Below are 19,730 nucleotides of genomic sequence, written 5' to 3'. Positions count from 1 at the left end.
CGTTCATACCAACCACATCAGTTTTGTTATGCTCGGGTACGATATTTGGTTCTTCCGTCTCTCTTCCGGCGGTAAACCGGTTTAATTGACTGAAATTCCGGAATAACCATGGGAAACAAGGAATCGGTTTTCACGCAAGAACAGCTGGACATTTATCAGGTAATGTAACGATAACATGGGACTGCAAACTGGCCTTTTCTCACCCTTTCGTACATATATCACTACATTATTATCATTAACCATTACTGTATAAACAGTCAGAGTACTTTGTCTTCTGAGTTGTCACATTCGATAACTCATGTATGGAAATGAAAATAAACGCTTTTGAATAATTTAGTATGAAAAATAATTAAAAATGACCAAAAAAAGATAAGTGATTATACTGATACACATTATACAAATAAAATAGCTATTTTAATTAATATTTAATAATTTTAATTATATTTCGCAAATGTCGTCTTATACAAGTCCCATGCTTCGTATGCAAATTGTGCAAAGTACATTGTTAATTTCCACCAAATTGTGCAATGTGATGACTTTAACAATACTTATAATAGAATAAAAAAAAGAAAAAGAAAAGAAACTGAGAACCTACCGTAAATTTACAAACAATTTCAAACTTTAAAAAAAATCTCACTACAATAAAAAATGTATATCTTCAAAAAAGCCTTAGTAAGTTTCGACTGAGCAATCATCATTTAAAAATAGAATCTGGGAAACAAAAAGTACCAAAAACCCCTGAAGAAGAAAGGATTATGTGATTTATGTTTAGGAAATAAAGTTTGAGATTAACAGCATTTTCTAACCTTTTCACCACCAGTTACAATTTCCAATTGATATTTAGTCAATAATTTTTGCAAAAAACGTTTTGTATTAAACAATGATAGCCAATTATTTTCCAATGCCCATCTCCTTTCTCTTAACATTCTAGGACTGTACATATTTTACCCGAAAAGAAATTCTGAGGTTGTTCAAGCGTTTCCATTGCTTGAATCCTGAAGTGGTGCCTAAAGATATGAAAAATGAAGAAGATTCTTTCAAGGTTCCATACGAGGACATTGTCAGGATGCCTGAACTACAGGTATTTATTCTACAGTAAAACAAATCCTGTGTGAAGCAGAATTCTGTCTAATTTATGTTGTACTCCTTCTTTGTACAATATGTATACTAATTTAAAAGTGAAATGAAAGCCTTGCAAAAACGGTTAGCATAACAAACAAAAAAACTGCCTATGGTTATATACCGTAAGTGACTTAATTGATTGCTGCATTACATTGAACATTGATTGCTGCGTTACTGTCTCAATAAATAATACTTGTACTGTATCAATATCATGACTTGAACTTTGAATGTTGAAAAGGCATGCATTTGCAAGGTCAAAATCGATAAAATTGCTTTGGCGTCATAAGAATAATATAGGAATATTGAAGGGTACATGGTAAACTCATTGGACATCAAGGTAATTGCCTTTGATGCCTCTATAAAGTTTGAGCTCTGCTGTTGTAATCTCATGGTTCCTTATAAAATATAACACAAATTACATAAAAGTTTGACTTCAAACTCATGAAATGGAAGTCTACTGGTATTTACCAAATTATTTTCATCACAATTACAATTAACTAAAAACTGTGGACAGCATAAAATAAATATTGTAAAAATCAAGGAAATCTGATTATCTGGTTTAATGGCAGCTTTACTTCCTTAGACATTTAGTATTATTTGCTTATAACTTGGGCTATTATAAAAATAAAACACAATATACCAGCATGATTATAAATATTTATTATTTAGAAAAAAACAATATTGCACCCACATAGGCATTGTAAAACATGCGTATACCCTCACATTATCAAAATGCTCTTTACATTTGTAAACAATAATTGCAAATAATTTGAATAGGTAGTATGTACTGTATGTGTAACCCATACTAAACTGTATGTATGTTGTATTAGGGAGGTAATCAAACTAGGAGTTTCTGGCCCGAAATGCGCAAAGCTCTTAGAAGCTGCTTTTTCCACCGGGGAGCTCCATGGAACTCTGTGCGATATGCAAATTTATGCTAGAATATTCATGAGCTGAATGTTCAGTGCAGCGCCTCATTCACGCAAGCAGACTGGAACAAATTGGAAACCCGATATTTAACTGCAAAACAATGTCAATTGCTGTATAACCATAGACAACTTAAACATATATAAAAAAAATCATAAACACTTATGTTATGTATGTTTGAATATTTTTAGGACATTTTAGCAAGGTTTCTGCTGACCTATTAACATGGTGACTACGCAACTTTGATTAAACGTTGGATTGGTCAACTAGTCTACAAACCATTGAGGTCAAACTGCGTGAATATAATTAGGACGCTTTTGTTGACTTAGACGCCCTGGCACAAACAAATTAGAAATCGCTAATAGGAATCTCGGCTCCCTGAACTTTGAACCACAATTTTTTCTTTGTTTTTCAAACGCAGACGTTTGGCAGTTACTAGTTAAACCTGTTCATATTCTGACAGGAAAAATGTTGTTTCCTGGTGACCTCATTAGAAGCTAATTAGTGAAATCGATGGAGCTCCTTGGAGAATATGGTGGCTTCCTGGAGATCTGCGGATACAGGGGCAGCAACTGATGGCTTGATTGTGATCACTTCCCTTAGAGTGATTTCATTTCAATTATTTTTTTTTCTTAAATTATGTGATTGAATTTCAAATCCCTCCTGTAAGTGTATTTTCTAATGTTTGACAGGGTGGTGTTTTACTTTTCATCAACTCCTGTTACCATGCCCTAGGGGTAAAAATAAATACACACTTGAAAAATGACCATCCTAATTTTACTCTTATGTGCAAAGCACACAATGGGAGAATTTGCAATTACCTTGTCAGTGTGTGTGTGTGTATTCGTACATGTAGGTGCTCTGAGATTGCAAACCACAGATCAAATAAATTTATTGAGTTGTCTGTATTATTTCTAGAGTATTATGAACTTCAATACTGTCGATCAGATTGCTTTCAGAGCTGTAGTATCTATTAAGTGTTTCCTGTTTCTACTTCATATGCCTCAAATATCTTCAGCACAGTCTATGCATTCATTGGTTAATTTTTCAAATATTCTATAATAGAAAATTTTTCCTGTGTTTCAAAAATAGACATTTTTTGTGAATCTGTAATTAAGCTTATAAAATGCCAGTTATTGTTACCAATTTAACTGTCTTACAGTTAGTGGTTGATAATTATTTTTAGATCTGTCACTGTAATGCAAATCATGAGTCTATGATTACATTTATCTGTATTCTAAGAAGTGAGATAATGTTGAATAAATCAGTTGTAGATATATTTATCTCCATGTTAATTTTAGCCAAACTAAGTATTTTATTTGTTTGTTTCTGAACTGAAAAACAAAATCTTGAGTCAATTTATTGCAAAAATGCTAATTGAGATCATTGATGATGCGATAGGTCAAATAGCTGTAAATCACGGTATTTGCAGATAACATCTTTAAAACTTACAACTTAAAACTCAAAATATGTGTAAAAAAGCAATTATACATATAAATAATACAATATTAGATTCAGTATACTGTTAATACATCACATACTGACACTGTTATATACATTGTACCATTCAATCATGAAGGCTTTCAACAGACAATGTATTAACATTTAAAAGACAAATACAGACTAGTTAAATCATCGATACCTTATGGTTTAATACCACATTCAAACCACAAAGTGTGATGCCAGTGAGTAGTTTTTGTGCAGTTAACATTAATTTGTACCTTGACGTGTAGGAGTGTCATGAATTGAGGAGGTTTTGCCGAATCAAATTTTTGTTGTGAATAGCTTACCAGTAATTTGATCTGGTATGTATGAATGCCATTAATCAAACCATATTGCATGTATGCATGCATTATGCATTAATTAAACCATATTATCTCATATACCGGTAATCACAGAAATTCTAGAATGACTTTTGACAAATTCTGAACTGTGGTACAACATAAGTACTTTTCATTAAAAGTACACATACCCCAAAATTTCATTGTAAGCTTGATTATTAAATTCTGACTTATTTTGACCGTATTTACTCCTCCAGTACAAAAAACTTCTATAGTGTTCTATAGAATATCTGTACAATTTTGAATGTTACAGTATGGTGTAGAATCATCATGTACAGCATAATTTCCTAATTAACTGCGTAATAATTCTTATATATTTCTATATTGATCGATGTACCTACTAAAAAACTGCACAGAATTTCATTTACTCAAGTGCTTTATGCGCTACTAATAGAGCAAATACGGTAGTCACTCGTAACTCGTATATGAGTATAAAAGTCTTCTGCCATACGCATGTATACATATGCCTATGCCACCTAACAACTTTCTTAACAATTTTTGGGAATGCAATACAATAAAATAACCTACTATGGCATTAATTACTTGTAAATGAAAAGATTCTTATCTGTTTTTCAAAGTGTGTTAGTTTATACTCTGGGTATGAATATGTTATAAGATCTAAGAATACATTTATGGAACATTAAATTGAGAAAAAATAAATGTGGAGAACAAAATTGTGGCTCCAAATGTAAATTCATTGTCTGCATAATATAAAAAATATACTATTCCAGGGTGTCCATAAAGCTAAATAGCCGCTTATTTCCTGTAGCTATCTATAGATTTATGGATGTAAATTGAAAAAAAAGTGATTTATTTAGCCTCTAAATCTTGTTATGTATTCAAAGAGTTTGTGAATTTAAGTTTCTTGGCTGCATCATTAAATTAACGCCTTTGTAGCATATACTGTATGCTGATGAGATAAAATTGACTCTCCCAGTTAAACCTATTCAAAATGGTCTGAATTTTGAAAAGATACAATTATTTCTCATGTCTTTTAAGATGGTAAAACCTGTGTATACACAGTGAAAACATGTCATTAATTTCTGGAAGCATTTAAGGTAATTCAGAGTTACTAATTTCATTTATACCATGTTTTTTACTTCTCTCAGGAAAATCCATTCAAGAGGAGAATTTGTGAAGTATTCTCTGAGTGTGGAGATGGGAGTCTATCATTTGATGATTTTCTAGATATGATGTCAATGTTTAGTGAATCAGCACCCAGTGATCTCAAGGCTTATTATGCATTTCTTATTTACGGTTCGTATATAATATTATCGATCATTGCCCTTTAATATTAGCCTAACAATTTCCCTTTGAAGTGTCTCAGTCACCGCACAGCATCATGTTTGATATGGAATTCATTTATCATATATAGATTAGCTCATATTTTTAACTTTTTCACACAAGACTTTCGCACCCAAATTTTTCTGTATTTTTTCCTTTTATTTTTTAATATTTCTGGAAATGAAGCCTAATTTTAGAGCCAACAGACAAAATTTGAGTCAATTTTCAGTTTTTGCTCAAAGAGTTTGGCTATTTTTGTCCCAATTTTCTGAAGGAAAGTGCAGACTATAAACGGGACTATTTTGTGCATTTTGCATGAAAAGAGAAAACTGATGGTGGAAAGGTGGAAACCATGTGTAAATCATGCATCTATCTACGGGGGGTGTGGGGGGGGGGGGTGTGGATTATATCTCATATTAGTAACACAGTAGGTAAATACAACAAAAAACAGTGGTATCAGCAGAGTTAAGTTACACTCAGGATATAGTCTGTCTGTACATCGCACATCATTTTTCAGTTATTCCTGCAACAATTTTGTGCAGAGTCATTATACAGATAGTCATAATGAGAGAATTATGCATGTCAATTAATTGTTGTTCTTTTTACCCACTGGTGGCCATTTTATCCCTCCAAAACACAACAAATTTCAACATGCCAGCAACCATTCCTGAGGTGTAGGACACAATTGTATCATCATGGATGTGCAATAACAGTATTATTATTATCAAAAATTAGCTGTATTATAATCTGCTCACAAGAAATACATGATTTGTGACTTTGACTTTGGTAAATGGCTTGCATGCACACAAATGTGTACTATAAGAGTATCTATTTTCAGCTTGATTTACTTCAAAAAGAGATATTGATGGCAGTGGTTTAATCTCTCACGATTTGCTATGTATAATAATATGGTTATAGATTGCTGTCCATTCACTGTCAGGAAATAACATGAATTAAATTTAGCTTGAGTTGTTTGAGGAAACTCAGTCAATTACGTCATTTACAGTAATTGCAGTTTGAACCACTTTATATTGACACTTTTGTATTACCGGTAGCTTGTATACTTTATTAGAAGTGCATCTTGCATAGAAGTGCATATAAACCAAAAATTACATTAGTTGTATACAGAATCATTAAAATATGACATATTTTTACAACGGATTCATGTCTGTGATTTACGTATTAAGTGCATGAACTACTAATATAGAAAATATGATAATTAGATTATGAATAATCAAATTAATTAGTTGTCATCATCCTTTTTTTTCTTACTTAACCTGATAACATAAAATATTATGATATTTGCATACAAATTTAAATTATTTACATTTTAAATTTGTCTTATTGGCAAAAATCAACAATAAAAAGGTATGATGAAAATATTGCAGTTATGCTATATGCTCTTGTATAGTGAAAGATTTCTTTTGTGGATTTGTAATAATTCACAGTATAACACAAAGAAATCTGTTGCATTCAGACAGACATAGATGGATTACTGTTGCTCAAGTGAGCCTTAATAATATACTTGTGATGATTGGTTGCTATGACAATAATAATATACTTAATATACAGATTTTTTTAACTGAATACAGTATCTATAGGAACATCCAATCATATTTAATTGCTTAATTTTTTGTTGCCATGTAAACAGGAAACTGTGAACTTTGCATGGATATCAGCTATGTCAACATGAATGAGTTTGTACCCACTGTATGGTATCAATCATTCTTATATTAAGTATTATTATAAATGGTTTATTCCAAACTTACTACAAGGTACCTAACCATTTCTACATAAATATCATCACAGTCTAGCACTGTTTTATTTGTAAGCAATACTGTGTTCAGTCTGTACTGTAAAACAAACTTTTTTACTTTTTTTTTGTGCTGATATTAATTGGTATGCACACATATTTGTAATTTGAAAACTTAAACACATTCTCTAAAGAATTTTTTTTAACTTTTTCTATCAAGTGCAGGTGAAGTTTTTATTACTATCAGGATAAACAATTTATAATTAAATTGTATATGACTAACAAACTTATTTATAATTTTTTTTTTTTCAAAATATATCATGTTGTGATGATGTTATGCTAAATGCTGTATTTTTTTGTCACAAATGATGTATATTGCATACACAATGTAGTGTCAACTGTCTACTTACATATCTATCTACTTATAATATGGATATCTAGTATGTAAATTATAAATTTGTTCATGTTGAATATCATTGTAAAAATTAAAGAAACAGTGTCGTCATGACTACACGTATTTGTAGCAAGTTCCACTATGTGTGCACATGTATATATATATAGACGTTGGCAACCAATTTATAGCGGGCTGATATATAATACTATTCATGGAACCAATTGGCCTATTGTGCACCTTTGTCTCTACAATTTTTTTTTACTCCCGTGTGCGAAGCACAAAAGGGAGTCTTTGCAGTTACCCTGTCTGTATGTCTGTATGTCTGTCTGTCTGTATGTATGTATGTATGTATGTATGTCACTTTTTTTGTTCCACCGTTATCTCAAGAACCACTAATCAAATTTTGGTGAAACTTGGTACATAGATGCTCTGGGATAATGCGCAGAGTTGATTAGGTTTTGGTAAAAATCTATGAATATTAATTACCTAATTTGCAAGATAATTAGCTGATTTTTAGCTGTTTCATGACTGTTCCACTCATTGGATTTTGATGAAACTTGGCACATGGATGCTCTGAACTAATGCGCAGATTTGATTTGTTTTGGGTAAAAATCTATGAATATTAAATACCTAATTTGCATGATAATTACCTGATTTTAAGCTGTTCCATGACTGTTCCACTGATATTTGAAGAACCACTCATTGGATTTTGATGAAACTTGGCACATGGATGCTCTGATCTAATGCACAGATTTCATTAGTTTTGGGTAAAAATCTGTTTATATTAATTACCTAATTTGCCTAATGATTAATCAATTTTCGGCTTTTCCACTGATATCTCAAGTACTAATCATAACATTTCAATAAAACTTGGTACATAGATGTCATATGAGACTGCACAGACTTGATAGTTTTTAGGGTAATATCAGTACATATTAATTACCTAATTTGCATAATTAATTAATTTTCAGCTATTGATATTTCAAGTAGTAATGAACAGATTTCAATGAAACATGGTACATAGTTACTTGAGGACTGTGCAGAGACCTAATTAATTTTTGGAGAAATATTTGTGCATATTAATCACCTTATTAGCATAATTAGTTAATTTTCAGCCCTTCACCTGATATCTCAAGTACTAATCATCACATTTCAATGAGACTTGTGACATAGATCTTCTAGGACTATGCAGAGACCTGATTAATTTTAGGATAAATTATTGTGCATATTAACTACGGTACTAATTTGCTTAATTAGTTAATTTGTCCTAAGAACCACTCATTGATTTTTAATGAAACTTTTAAAGAGTACCGGTACTCATCACATTTCAATGAACCTACATGTGTAGGACTGTACACCATATTAGTTTTGGTAAATATTTATGCTTCTTAATCACCTAATTAACATAATTAATTAATACTGATATCTCAAGTATTGATCATCACATTTGAATAAAACTTGGTACATAAATGCTCTAGGACAATAGACAGCCTGATTAATTTTGGGTTAAAATCTGTTCATATTAATTCTCTTAATTAGCACAATAATTAATAATTTTTTGGTTCTAATCACATTTCAATGAAACTTGGTACATAGATATTACATTACGCAGATCGTATTACTTTTACATTGCGCAGACCTTATTAGTTTTACACTTTAATGTGTTCATATTAGTTACCTTATTTGCATAATTAGTTTTCTGCATTTCCATCAATATCTCAAGTTCAAGTAATTTTGAATTAATGTGTCTCCAATACTCTCAGCACACGAGAGTTCTTTCTAAGCTTTCTTTGATTTAATATTCGATTTACTCAATGTTGCTCATGAAATTAGATTTTTTCGGGAGTTCGAGCCAAATTCTAATTTCACACTATTGAGCTTGTTACTGTGTATGTGCAATGCATTGTGGGATAGAAGCTACCATTGAAATATAATGGAAACATTTTAAACACTGAAACTCCTTCAATTAGATTTTTGTTGAAATTATCTTGTACTTATATGATTGAATATGTCTTTTTCAATAAAGCACATTTTTGAGATGAAAATATATCGGTATATATCTGATTAGTTCCCCCAATGCAAACAATGATATTAAAAATCTTTATTTTGCAATTTTCTATTTTTGCAAGTGTACACCATTAAAATCAAGAAACCTGAATTTTAAGTTCTTAGAATTTATTAGTCCTTATTCTCAAAATTTTAAATTCTGCAGTCCTTGGTATCAGTAGAGTAGAATGAAAACACTTTTATGAACAAAATGATGTTTTCTAATGACTGTAAGTCTAATCCAATACAGCCTGATAGGTTAACTACTGTTTGGGAAAACAATGCTGTTTATTGAAAAAATGGAATAACCATTCAAATAACAGAATTCTCTACATCACATATACTGGTAGTGTCATGTCAAATTTGATGTAATAATATACTAGCATATTTAGAAATACAATTTTCTATCAGTATTAGCAATTATATTTTATGAAAAAAAAAATAAGTACTGAGGTAACCATACTTAAATATGAAAAGTTTCTATATTTTGTTCATTGAAAGCAGTGTGCAACATTGGTTACTCATGTCTTTAGTGTGCTTCATATATCTAAATTTGTCTATATTTTTAATAATTTGTGATAGCAAGTTATTTTGGAAAGTAGGTCTTGATGTAAAATGTTAATTTTAAAACATTTCAACAGAAAATATATTTCATCTTCCACAAGGCTGCTATCACACTGTTAACTTAATTCATGATTGGTGTTTTGGAATGTGCCTATCTGCCTATTTAAATATATAAATCATGCCTGCTAGTCCTAAGTTTTGCTATTCTAATTTTAAATGTTATATTATAGTAATAGATAAGGGACGACGTCAAAAGATCAATGTCGGATTACAAACTTAATTCTTTTAGTTTTTTCCCAAAACTTTTTGCACATGTTCTTGTTATGTGCACTGTTGTAATGTAGCAAGTACCATATTTGCTCTATTAGAAGTGTATGTATGCTAATATCACTGCTATTTACATGCACTACTAATAGAGAAAATCACCCTTAATCAGTAACCCCTCATAGATATATGCTTAAATTTCATGAACTGAAAAATGTTATTGTCGCTATTAAAAATAAATTCAATATTTGTGTGTCTAATACCTAATCAACCAGACCTCCACTGCTACAGCTACAGTTAGGTTTCACATGCATTCCATTCAATGATTGTTTTCATATTATACATTAATCATTTAAATCACATGGGAATAACTTACTGTGACAAGCCTGTTGTCACGCAGTAATACATTTATGATCTATATATTAGTATTGATATTATTAATTTGAAAATTGAGATTGCATAATTGAATATTTTTCAGTGGGAAGTCTTGTACAATTATGTTGTACATTTGTATAATTTTGAATCTATCTGTATAGATTTGTTTTATTATATGTTTATAAAACCGACTTTGATGATTTATATCGTACATATTCTATTTATAGATAAATAATGCAAGCTGATTAAACACCAGTGTGCATCGAAGCGTCATCATTGAAATTAATCACATTGCAGTTTATTTAAAAAAAATTACATAATAATTGTATTGTTTATAATAATGACTTTTTTTGTTGTTGCTTATGTAGATTTTGACAATGACAAATATCTTGGACTATACGACTTGGAGCAGACATTAAAATGCATTTGTAGGGATGAATTGAAACAAGAAGAGATAAATGTCATAGTCAAACAGGTGAGCTTCTTTGTAGTGGGAGAACTAATAATTGAGTTATTATATTTCATTTTGTCACCGTCAATTCAAAAGCCACCATTAGTTATTATCTGATGTCCAGTTCTATGTGTGCACACTGATTAGTATTACTTTTCATCAAGGGATTGAATGACAGTAAGGCATGCATGGTTACAGTGGTCACACAGGAGCACTTGTGTGAATCTGATGACCAGTTCAATATGTGAATAGTACTTTCCATTAAGGGATAGTATGACAGTAATTAAGTCATGCTTGTTTACAGGTGTAATTGATATGACACCTATCTGCTAATGTTCTCACTTCCTCTCACTATCAGGTTTTAATAGAAGCGGATGTAGATCAGGATGGTAAATTATCGTATATTGAGTTTGAACACGTCATATCACGGGCACCTGATTTCCTCAGGTGAGTAATGTGATCTGTATTTTAACCCAAAAAATTGTATACCGTCTGTAGAGAAGCAACTAGCAAATAGTGTTCACTTTTGACAGGGTTCACCTTTCACAATTCTCATATGTAATGAAGCAATAATTGGTTCAAATTTGTGATTGACATATAATATATTCCAGAATATTTAAATTCACCTTTATTGTTTTTAGCAACTGGCAGTATTGTCCTAGAAACCGATGAGCTGAAATTGATACAGGATAGCCGACTGGCATCAATTTATTTCTGTCTGTGCCCTTTTCTGAGATCTAGTTCATCTAATTGAGACATAGAGGATCCCAAAGGAGTTATTAAATGAGTTTAGTAATTTCATATATTCCTAGCCTTTGGTGAGTGGATGAGCACAGTGACTTGTAGATATAGTGCTGGACCTACTAGAGTGAAGTTTCAAATAAACCACAAAATTGAAAGCAAAAACTTTTTTTTAACTGTTATGTAATAATAGTTTTTTTTGCCAATCTGTGATTAACAGTGAAATTTACTCAAATTGAGAAATTTACGGTACCTAAATGATATAGCTTCCCTCATCCAGCACTGTGTTTCATTCAACTGTGTCTGTGTGGTAGCAGATGACATGTGGCAAATATCAAGACTGAATAGAAGTTCATCTTCCCAGCGAAACAAAACATTATTATGCATTATACTTTTTATTTCAGTATGTTCCATATAAGGCTGTGATGATATGGCTGCAACCAATTCCTACTGGAAAGTAGAAACATCGAACAGATAATCAGCACACATACTGGTACAACGTGATATTAACCTGGTGGAAATTGACTTGAATGATAGTCACACCATGGAAATATATACAGTATGTGTGCATGTGAAATGATGACTGCAACCAGAAGATTTGGTAACACCACGTCAAAAAGAAGCAATAAGCTGGCTGTACCAATTAAATTCGCAACAGCCTTTAATATTAACGAGATATGCATTCTCAGCCACATGTTCAGTGCCTTTAACCGAAGTTGACTGGGTCAGAATAATTCAACTGTGATTGTGATGTTTTTCTGACACATATGCTGTTACTTATACTTACATGAAGAATATAATTTGATGCAATAATATTGATAGAGTGACTATGCTTGGTGCATAAAAGAAAAACAATATATTCTCAAAATTAGGAAATGCATTCTGTTCTTTCATAACAGTTTTCATCAAGTCTCATGATGCCAATGAACGTACTGATTTTATCATTGAATGACTTTATTAGTTAGTCCCCGGAGAGAGTCTGAAAACGGGGACTTATATATTGACCTCTGTGCATCCATGTGTCCGTGCGTGTGTGCGTCCGGACCTGTATCTTAGACATGTCTGGACCAATTGCATTCAAACTTCACACGTACATCATAATATTATACATATGCACATCAATTTGTTTCACGATCTGATTCAAGATGGCCTGATGGCGGCCATTTATGTACTGAAAAATCATCAAAATCAAGTATTTCTCGGCTGTTTACAGATGGAACTTGATACATACATTAGATATTATGGGACCTGGAAATACTAACGAAACATAGATACATGTGTATGTACATACAATCATAAAAAGTATGTCTAAATGAGATAAAAAAGACAATTCAACAATATAGAAAGTTTGATCATCTCATGATAGCCTAAATTTGTTATGCTGCATAGTGGAATAATTAATACAAGTAAATTTATATACACAAGAATTGTTAAAGAGGGCACAATATTTACTTACATGATTGTGAATGCATTTCCAGATTATTTATCTATTCATTTGTCTATTTATTTATATATTTTTGCTCTGTCTGTCGTCCTTGTGTAGCAGAACTAGTCAAATTACTGATTTTTGTTGTCTGGCGACCATTGTTTATGTCATATATGTCATTCTTTCTGAAAATTGATTTGTTTGTTACCCTAGGTAATCTTCTCTCAGATATCTTCAATTCTCTAAAAATACCTGTAGTTTGACATTGATTGATAATGCTTTCAAGTAATGTGTCATTGCATGAGTCATTATTACAATTGTTATTGCATTACAGCGTGACGATACATAGCATTGGTATCATATAACTATTACATAGCCAATCAATTGCAATAATTCACATCAAAATTTAGCACCATTAATTAAAAGCACCATGTTTTGGTTATTCCATGCAACATATCCAACCTTGTAAAATCCAATGAGATGACCTTGATGTTTTAAGTTGCAAAACAATATGTTACATTATGCTGAGCCAGTAAATTTGGGGGACGGGGATATTAACTGGTTTGTGAAGGTAACAATAATACATGGTTAACTTTACATATTCATAGCGTTTACAAAAAATAAACCTATCAAATAATTAGTCCCCGTTCGGACGAAGTCCGAAAACAGGGACTTATAATTCGGCCTCCGTCCGTGCGTCTGTGCGTCCGTCCGTTCAGAGTCATATCTCAGAATCCCTTGGACCGATTCCGTTCATTCTTTGCATGTGCCTAATACTTTATGTGGGACATATGCACATGCAGTGGTTTAGCGATTTGATTCAAAATGGCCGACTGGCAGCCATCTTGTTTTTTGAAAATGTTGTATTTTGAACATGCTTCGTCAGTTGCCATTCAAACTTGGTACATAGATTATACATGTTAGGATACATGTCCATGACGATTTATTTCACAATTGGATCAAAGATGGTCGACTGGCAGGCATCTTGTTTTTTTTATGCGGTATCTTGGTCGTGCTCTGTCAGTTTTTATTCAAATTTGGCACATGCATGTACTTTATACATGTTAGGATGCATGTCCATGACAATTTGTTTCAAAATTTGGTCAAGGATGGCCGATTGACAGCCATCTGACTTTTTGGCCTTACTATTATATTTCCACAATTTATGTATCATTTTCATTCGTATTTGGCACATACACCATACATATCAGTGTAATCAGATCAAAGATGGCCGAGTAATGGCTGTTTTTATTTTTGACCATATTACTACTACACGGAACACGTGTTTTGATGTAAATAAACAATCTGTTGTAACGCCACTTGGCACTCAAGTTTCAAGGACACGTTCGCGACAACCCCTCTGCTTTAATATGACGAGCACAAAGAGAACTTTCAAAAATTTAATGGGGACTGTGTCATTTTCAATGACTTGTTAGGATCTGAATTGCAAACAATTCTAAATTAAAAGCAATACAGGAAATACCTTTCAGACATTCACAAAACATAGATGTATTATAATACTGCAGTAACTATCAGTGAAAAAACAAGTAAAAATATTCGGCGCCAGACACAAATTAGGAGTTCTCTACATGTTCATTTATGTAGTTTGTTATTCAGGATATTGTGTTAAATACCTGGAGGCAATGGAGAATGGATGAAAAACACGACACGCCAACCATGTATAATTAAATACAATGACTACTATGTTGGAGTTATTTCATGGGAGAGTGAGTGTTTATTAAATGAACGTTATTGCCTTTAAGGCTTGTCCTACAATTGCAAAAGATGCAGCAATATACATACATGCATGTGTTGGTTATATACCGCCATAATGGTTCCTCGGTTGCTATGTGAATGTCCACAACAGAAGGGAGGATTTTATAACTCTTAGTTTGTGAACCCTTAATTCATCATGAATTTCAGTGAATAGGCATACTTGTACCATGCCCCGGCCTAATATACAAATGTATCTTGTAAATGTATGTACCAATACCAAGATGTCTTTTTAAGCTAAGCAACCAATAAACCTGGACCTGTGTTCTTTGGTTGCAGAGTCTAAGTATTTAGAGTGCATTCAATACACCATTTTCCGTTCACTGCGAGAATCACGCGTTATGCGTGAAATCGAACGTAAAAACAGGACAAACAAAGGTCATAGCGTCGTAGTGGCGTCAAACATCGCGTGGGATTCGACAAACGCGAAGTATTTTGATGGACATTTCCATGCTTAATTATGTGCTGCCCACTTTTCATGATGAGCATTTTCGATTAAGTAAGGGTATTCCGAAGCAATATTCCTCTGTCGAAGATCGGTCGGTCGATGTGAGTTACGAAATAAAGAAATTCTAGTTCAAAATCAAATCGTTCGACTTTTGCGGCAGACGTTCTACGCGCGTATTTCATACATCTCGCGAGATCTCGCAATTGTACGGAAAATCACCTATTGAAATTAACAATACAAAGTTATTTTTGGAAAATAATCTTTTTATGTGGCCATAAATATAAATCAAGTTCCCAAAGTAGTGTCCTGCTAGAACTTAAATAAACAGTTTTCATTGGCAACACTTAATGTTATTGCCTCATAGATGATTTTATATCAGAATCAAATGAAATTGTATTATGTTTCTGATTAACTATTATAAATCATGTGAGTATATCTTAAATTTTCAAAAACGCAACAAAAAATGGTACTATCAAGTTTCTGTGAATACCATGTGATATACGATAAATGCCACAATTACTATGACTAAAGTGAACTACGGTTATTGTAATTATATATGTATATTTTATTGGTAACATCAATTCAATGCAAGAATGAAACAAATATTCACCAGTCATTCTATATATATATAATCTCGCCAATGAATATAAAAGCATATTGTATTTTTTTTATTAAAATATATTTAATTTCTAGTCTTCTGTATTATGGCTGTAATATCAATATAAAATGAATGTGTGATAATTAAGCATATGATAATAATGGATATGCACTCTCATAAAAATGATAGATTGTAATTGCTTTTTTTAGGCATTTTAATAATAAAGTGTACTTTATATAAATTATGATAAGTTGTGCAAATTTAATTGCTGATGTTTGGTTATGTTGTTTTCCAACCTTGAATATTGGGGTGTCAGCATCTGGTCTACATCTTGTTATAATTACCTTGACAACAGTAAGTTATTATGAATGCCATAACGATCAAGCCCAAATAATGCATCTTATTTAGTGCTTACAGTAAAAGCCTAAATAAATAAATGAAAATACCTAGAATATATTCATTTTACAATGACTTAAAAAATAGTGAAAGTCACCAGCGTAATTCTAATGCATTGTTTACCATACTTCATGTAGCAGAGATATTACGCCATATTTCAAATTTTGGGCTGAGAAATTCAAATATTGTTAATATTGCAATGCTTTCTGTTCTGAATTATTTCAAAAACTTTTTTTTAAAAAAGTGTGAAGAATGCATTATTTATTTAACATTGTGATCTTTGGAACCATTCTACAAAATGGCAATTTTTGGAAAAAAGTATTAGGTTAAATTTTCTTAAAAAAACATCTCTGAAATGCACAAAATAATTCTATTTTATTGTGCCATGGGACAGTAGCCTCGTGACTGTAAATAAAACCAATGAACATTGTCCTGCAATTTATAAAATACTTTCTCAACAATTGGAAGTACTTCTTAAATAGTTTTTCAATGTATGCATCCCGTGTGATATATGCGATAACGAACCTTAAAAGTACCTTTCACAATTTTAACAAACGGGATACCACTAACCCCACCCAAAAAAGAAAAACAAACTTTATCATTGAACATTTGTTAGCAAGGAATGTGTTAAGTGGCACGTTTGTATTTTTTTTTAGAAATAGTAAAACACAAGTGTAAAGCACCAGTTGAATGCAATATAACTGCGCTGTGGTCACATGACATTTTAACGAATGCCTGTAAGTGCGAACCGGTAATAATAGACTTAAACTTATTAATTTTACAGCTAAATGTTTAGTTTTAATTGTAAAATAAACAATCATCACCTATTATTCATACAACACTTAATGTTGTTTACTTAGTACTGTTCCTGTTCTGTACATTATAATATTCATACAACTGTGACACAGTGTGTAAAACAATATGGTCGTAATGTTAAAACGTGTCAATATTTGTATGCGTAAATTAATTCGCTTTATAAACTGTCACTTTGTGTGGGCGTACAGGTATATTCTGTGTGTATTGAAACTGATATTAAAGTAGAACGTTTGAATTTAGAACGTTAATTTTAAATGGACGACCGGAATCAGGATTTTATTCTATAATACATCATCCCTAGAAATTGCGCCCTCCCAGTGACAATTTGTAAGTCGCTATTTAGGTGACATTCCCGGTAATTCTTGGCTGCATCTCGGCAATTATAGACACCATGTCAGCGCGATTGCCTGTGGTCACTTCTGTTAATTTGTAGGTGGCCATTTCTAGGTGACCTCCACAGTGGTCATTCCTGTCAATGAAGATTGTGTTTTGGAGAAATTACTACATTCTAGACGACAGCGATTACAAACTAATTACCAGTTGTCGACACTGCCTTCACCTATATACGTCATAGAAATGGTGAAATACAATGTACATAGATTTCCTGCAAGGCTCTCGTGTCAATCATGTAATATGACTACACTATATTATTATAATGTCTTTGTGATAAAATCGTGTACAATGATATTTTGCAATGAAATTATGTTTGTATACATTGAAATATATTAATATTGAAGTAATTATGCATTAAATTACGTCTCAATATATTAAGCCATTCCCCATAAAATGATCAGCAAATTTTCAAGTGTATTTTTTAGATATATTTTGCTTAAATTGGTCATTGTGTTACGGAGTATGGAGTTATGGCAAGGTTGTCCGGATTTGCGTTAATTTAATGTTTGTTTGTTTTTTAAAAAGAATCACCCATGACTCGTTTTAGCATAAAATAATTTAAGAATCACTAAAACCTTCACATGCATTTTATAAAAAAAAACTCGCCATCCTTTATGTTTTCTTATGAATTGGTTTCCCCATTGTTCTATGTAGTATGACTTAGTATTAGTAGCTTTCACTTTTCCATGGCAGGTGTTCAATTTGACACGCGCGTGTCAATATTTGACGTGGTAGAGTTAAGCGGGTATGTTTTCTGTGAAATGATATTCATTACAATTTACCCTGTCATGTTCATATCCAAATGACTAATAGTTATTACTATCGATGGCTTAGTGGTATAAGTATAGAAAATACAACGAATTGCCATCGAGTTGTTAGGATTATAATCTTGTAAATGGCACCAAGTCGAATCAATCACCACGAGTTTGAATTTCTGACTTATACCTCGACAAAAACAATTGAGAAGAATCATAAAGAAATTACCTTGCACGCTATACCGTGAGCAACTAAAGTTACTGTAATATATGTTGAAATAGCTACATGTCATTTTAGCGAATTTGACTCAATGCATGAATTAACAGAATTACAATTTAAATAAGTGCAAAAAATCTCATTGTGAGAATACACACTATTCTAAATTAGCGAATCTTGAATTAGCGAAATTACAGATTAGCCAAATTAGCAAAAATAACATGCTAGGTAAAAAGACATATTTTACAGTAATTGACAACTCCCCGAGTACATGCATCTAATTTCGCAAAAGCCCAAGCTTTACCTGCTGGGGTTTCGAACTCCTCATTTGATTAACTTTTTCAATTGTTGACTAAATAATGTGCACAGTTTTAGCTATGGTGCAAAAGTCTGACAGTAGCGGTAATGTAGCGATTACACATAAATACAGCTGATGAGATTACACGGGCGAATATACGGGTAATAATCTCATACTAGAAATAGAATAAACGTACGATCAGAACAACAGGTCACATGACCAATATAGCATTCGAATAGATGTTTCCGCTATCTGGTGTGCGGGTATTTCACTCTACTGATCCATGGCAAATGCATTTAAATTCAAAGTATTTCAACTCAACTGATGTATTCGATGAGAGTTTTTATTCTGGAAGACGGTCATTTAGTATAAAGTGGGTTATTTCATCTGACTAATAATTTGTCGATTTTAATCAGATACTTACTTTTAATTCCACGAGAGGGCGTCCTCAACTAATGTGCGTAATTAATTTGTATTTAAAGCGCACGTATGGTGACAACCTTTGAACTACTACACCACATATAAAGATGGGATGAGATGTTTTCATCATTTGCATATTGGTAGTGGAATTAGCTATTATTGTTTCAAGAGTACTAATATCTGCTTACACAGGGGGGCTTACCTAACATGAGACTTTTTCATACCAAGGCCTTATAACTATTTTACGAAACTAAATTCAATACCTATAATAATGCAAGATAATGCTGGAGGTTTATAATTATACCTATACAAACGTGTAAAGCCAACTGTTTCCAGTTAAAATCAGCTTCATTCAAATCCAGAAGAAACTATTGGGTTGACTGGACAAGTTCCCCTCAATATCTTATAGTGCTCACACATTAATTAGA

General features: G+C 32.1%; 1 protein-coding gene across 1 annotated transcript; it reads left to right on the top strand.

Annotated features, from left to right (window-relative positions):
• Positions 1-5: 5 nt before the first annotated feature.
• On the top strand, positions 6-12,638 carry LOC100368106 (calcium and integrin-binding family member 2-like). Its single transcript, XM_002730783.4, has 6 exons — positions 6-159; positions 932-1,081; positions 5,000-5,147; positions 10,939-11,045; positions 11,380-11,468; positions 12,167-12,638. Exons 1-6 carry the CDS (start codon positions 109-111, stop codon positions 12,186-12,188), a joined length of 567 nt encoding a protein of 188 aa, XP_002730829.2. The 5' UTR covers positions 6-108; the 3' UTR covers positions 12,189-12,638.
• The last annotated feature ends 7,092 nt before the right edge of the window (positions 12,639-19,730 follow it).

This window comes from Saccoglossus kowalevskii, chromosome 13 (genome assembly GCF_978046115.1).
Source record: "Saccoglossus kowalevskii chromosome 13, keSacKowa6.1, whole genome shotgun sequence".
NCBI lineage: Eukaryota > Metazoa > Hemichordata > Enteropneusta > Harrimaniidae > Saccoglossus > Saccoglossus kowalevskii.
This window is presented reverse-complemented; position numbering and strand designations above follow the sequence as displayed.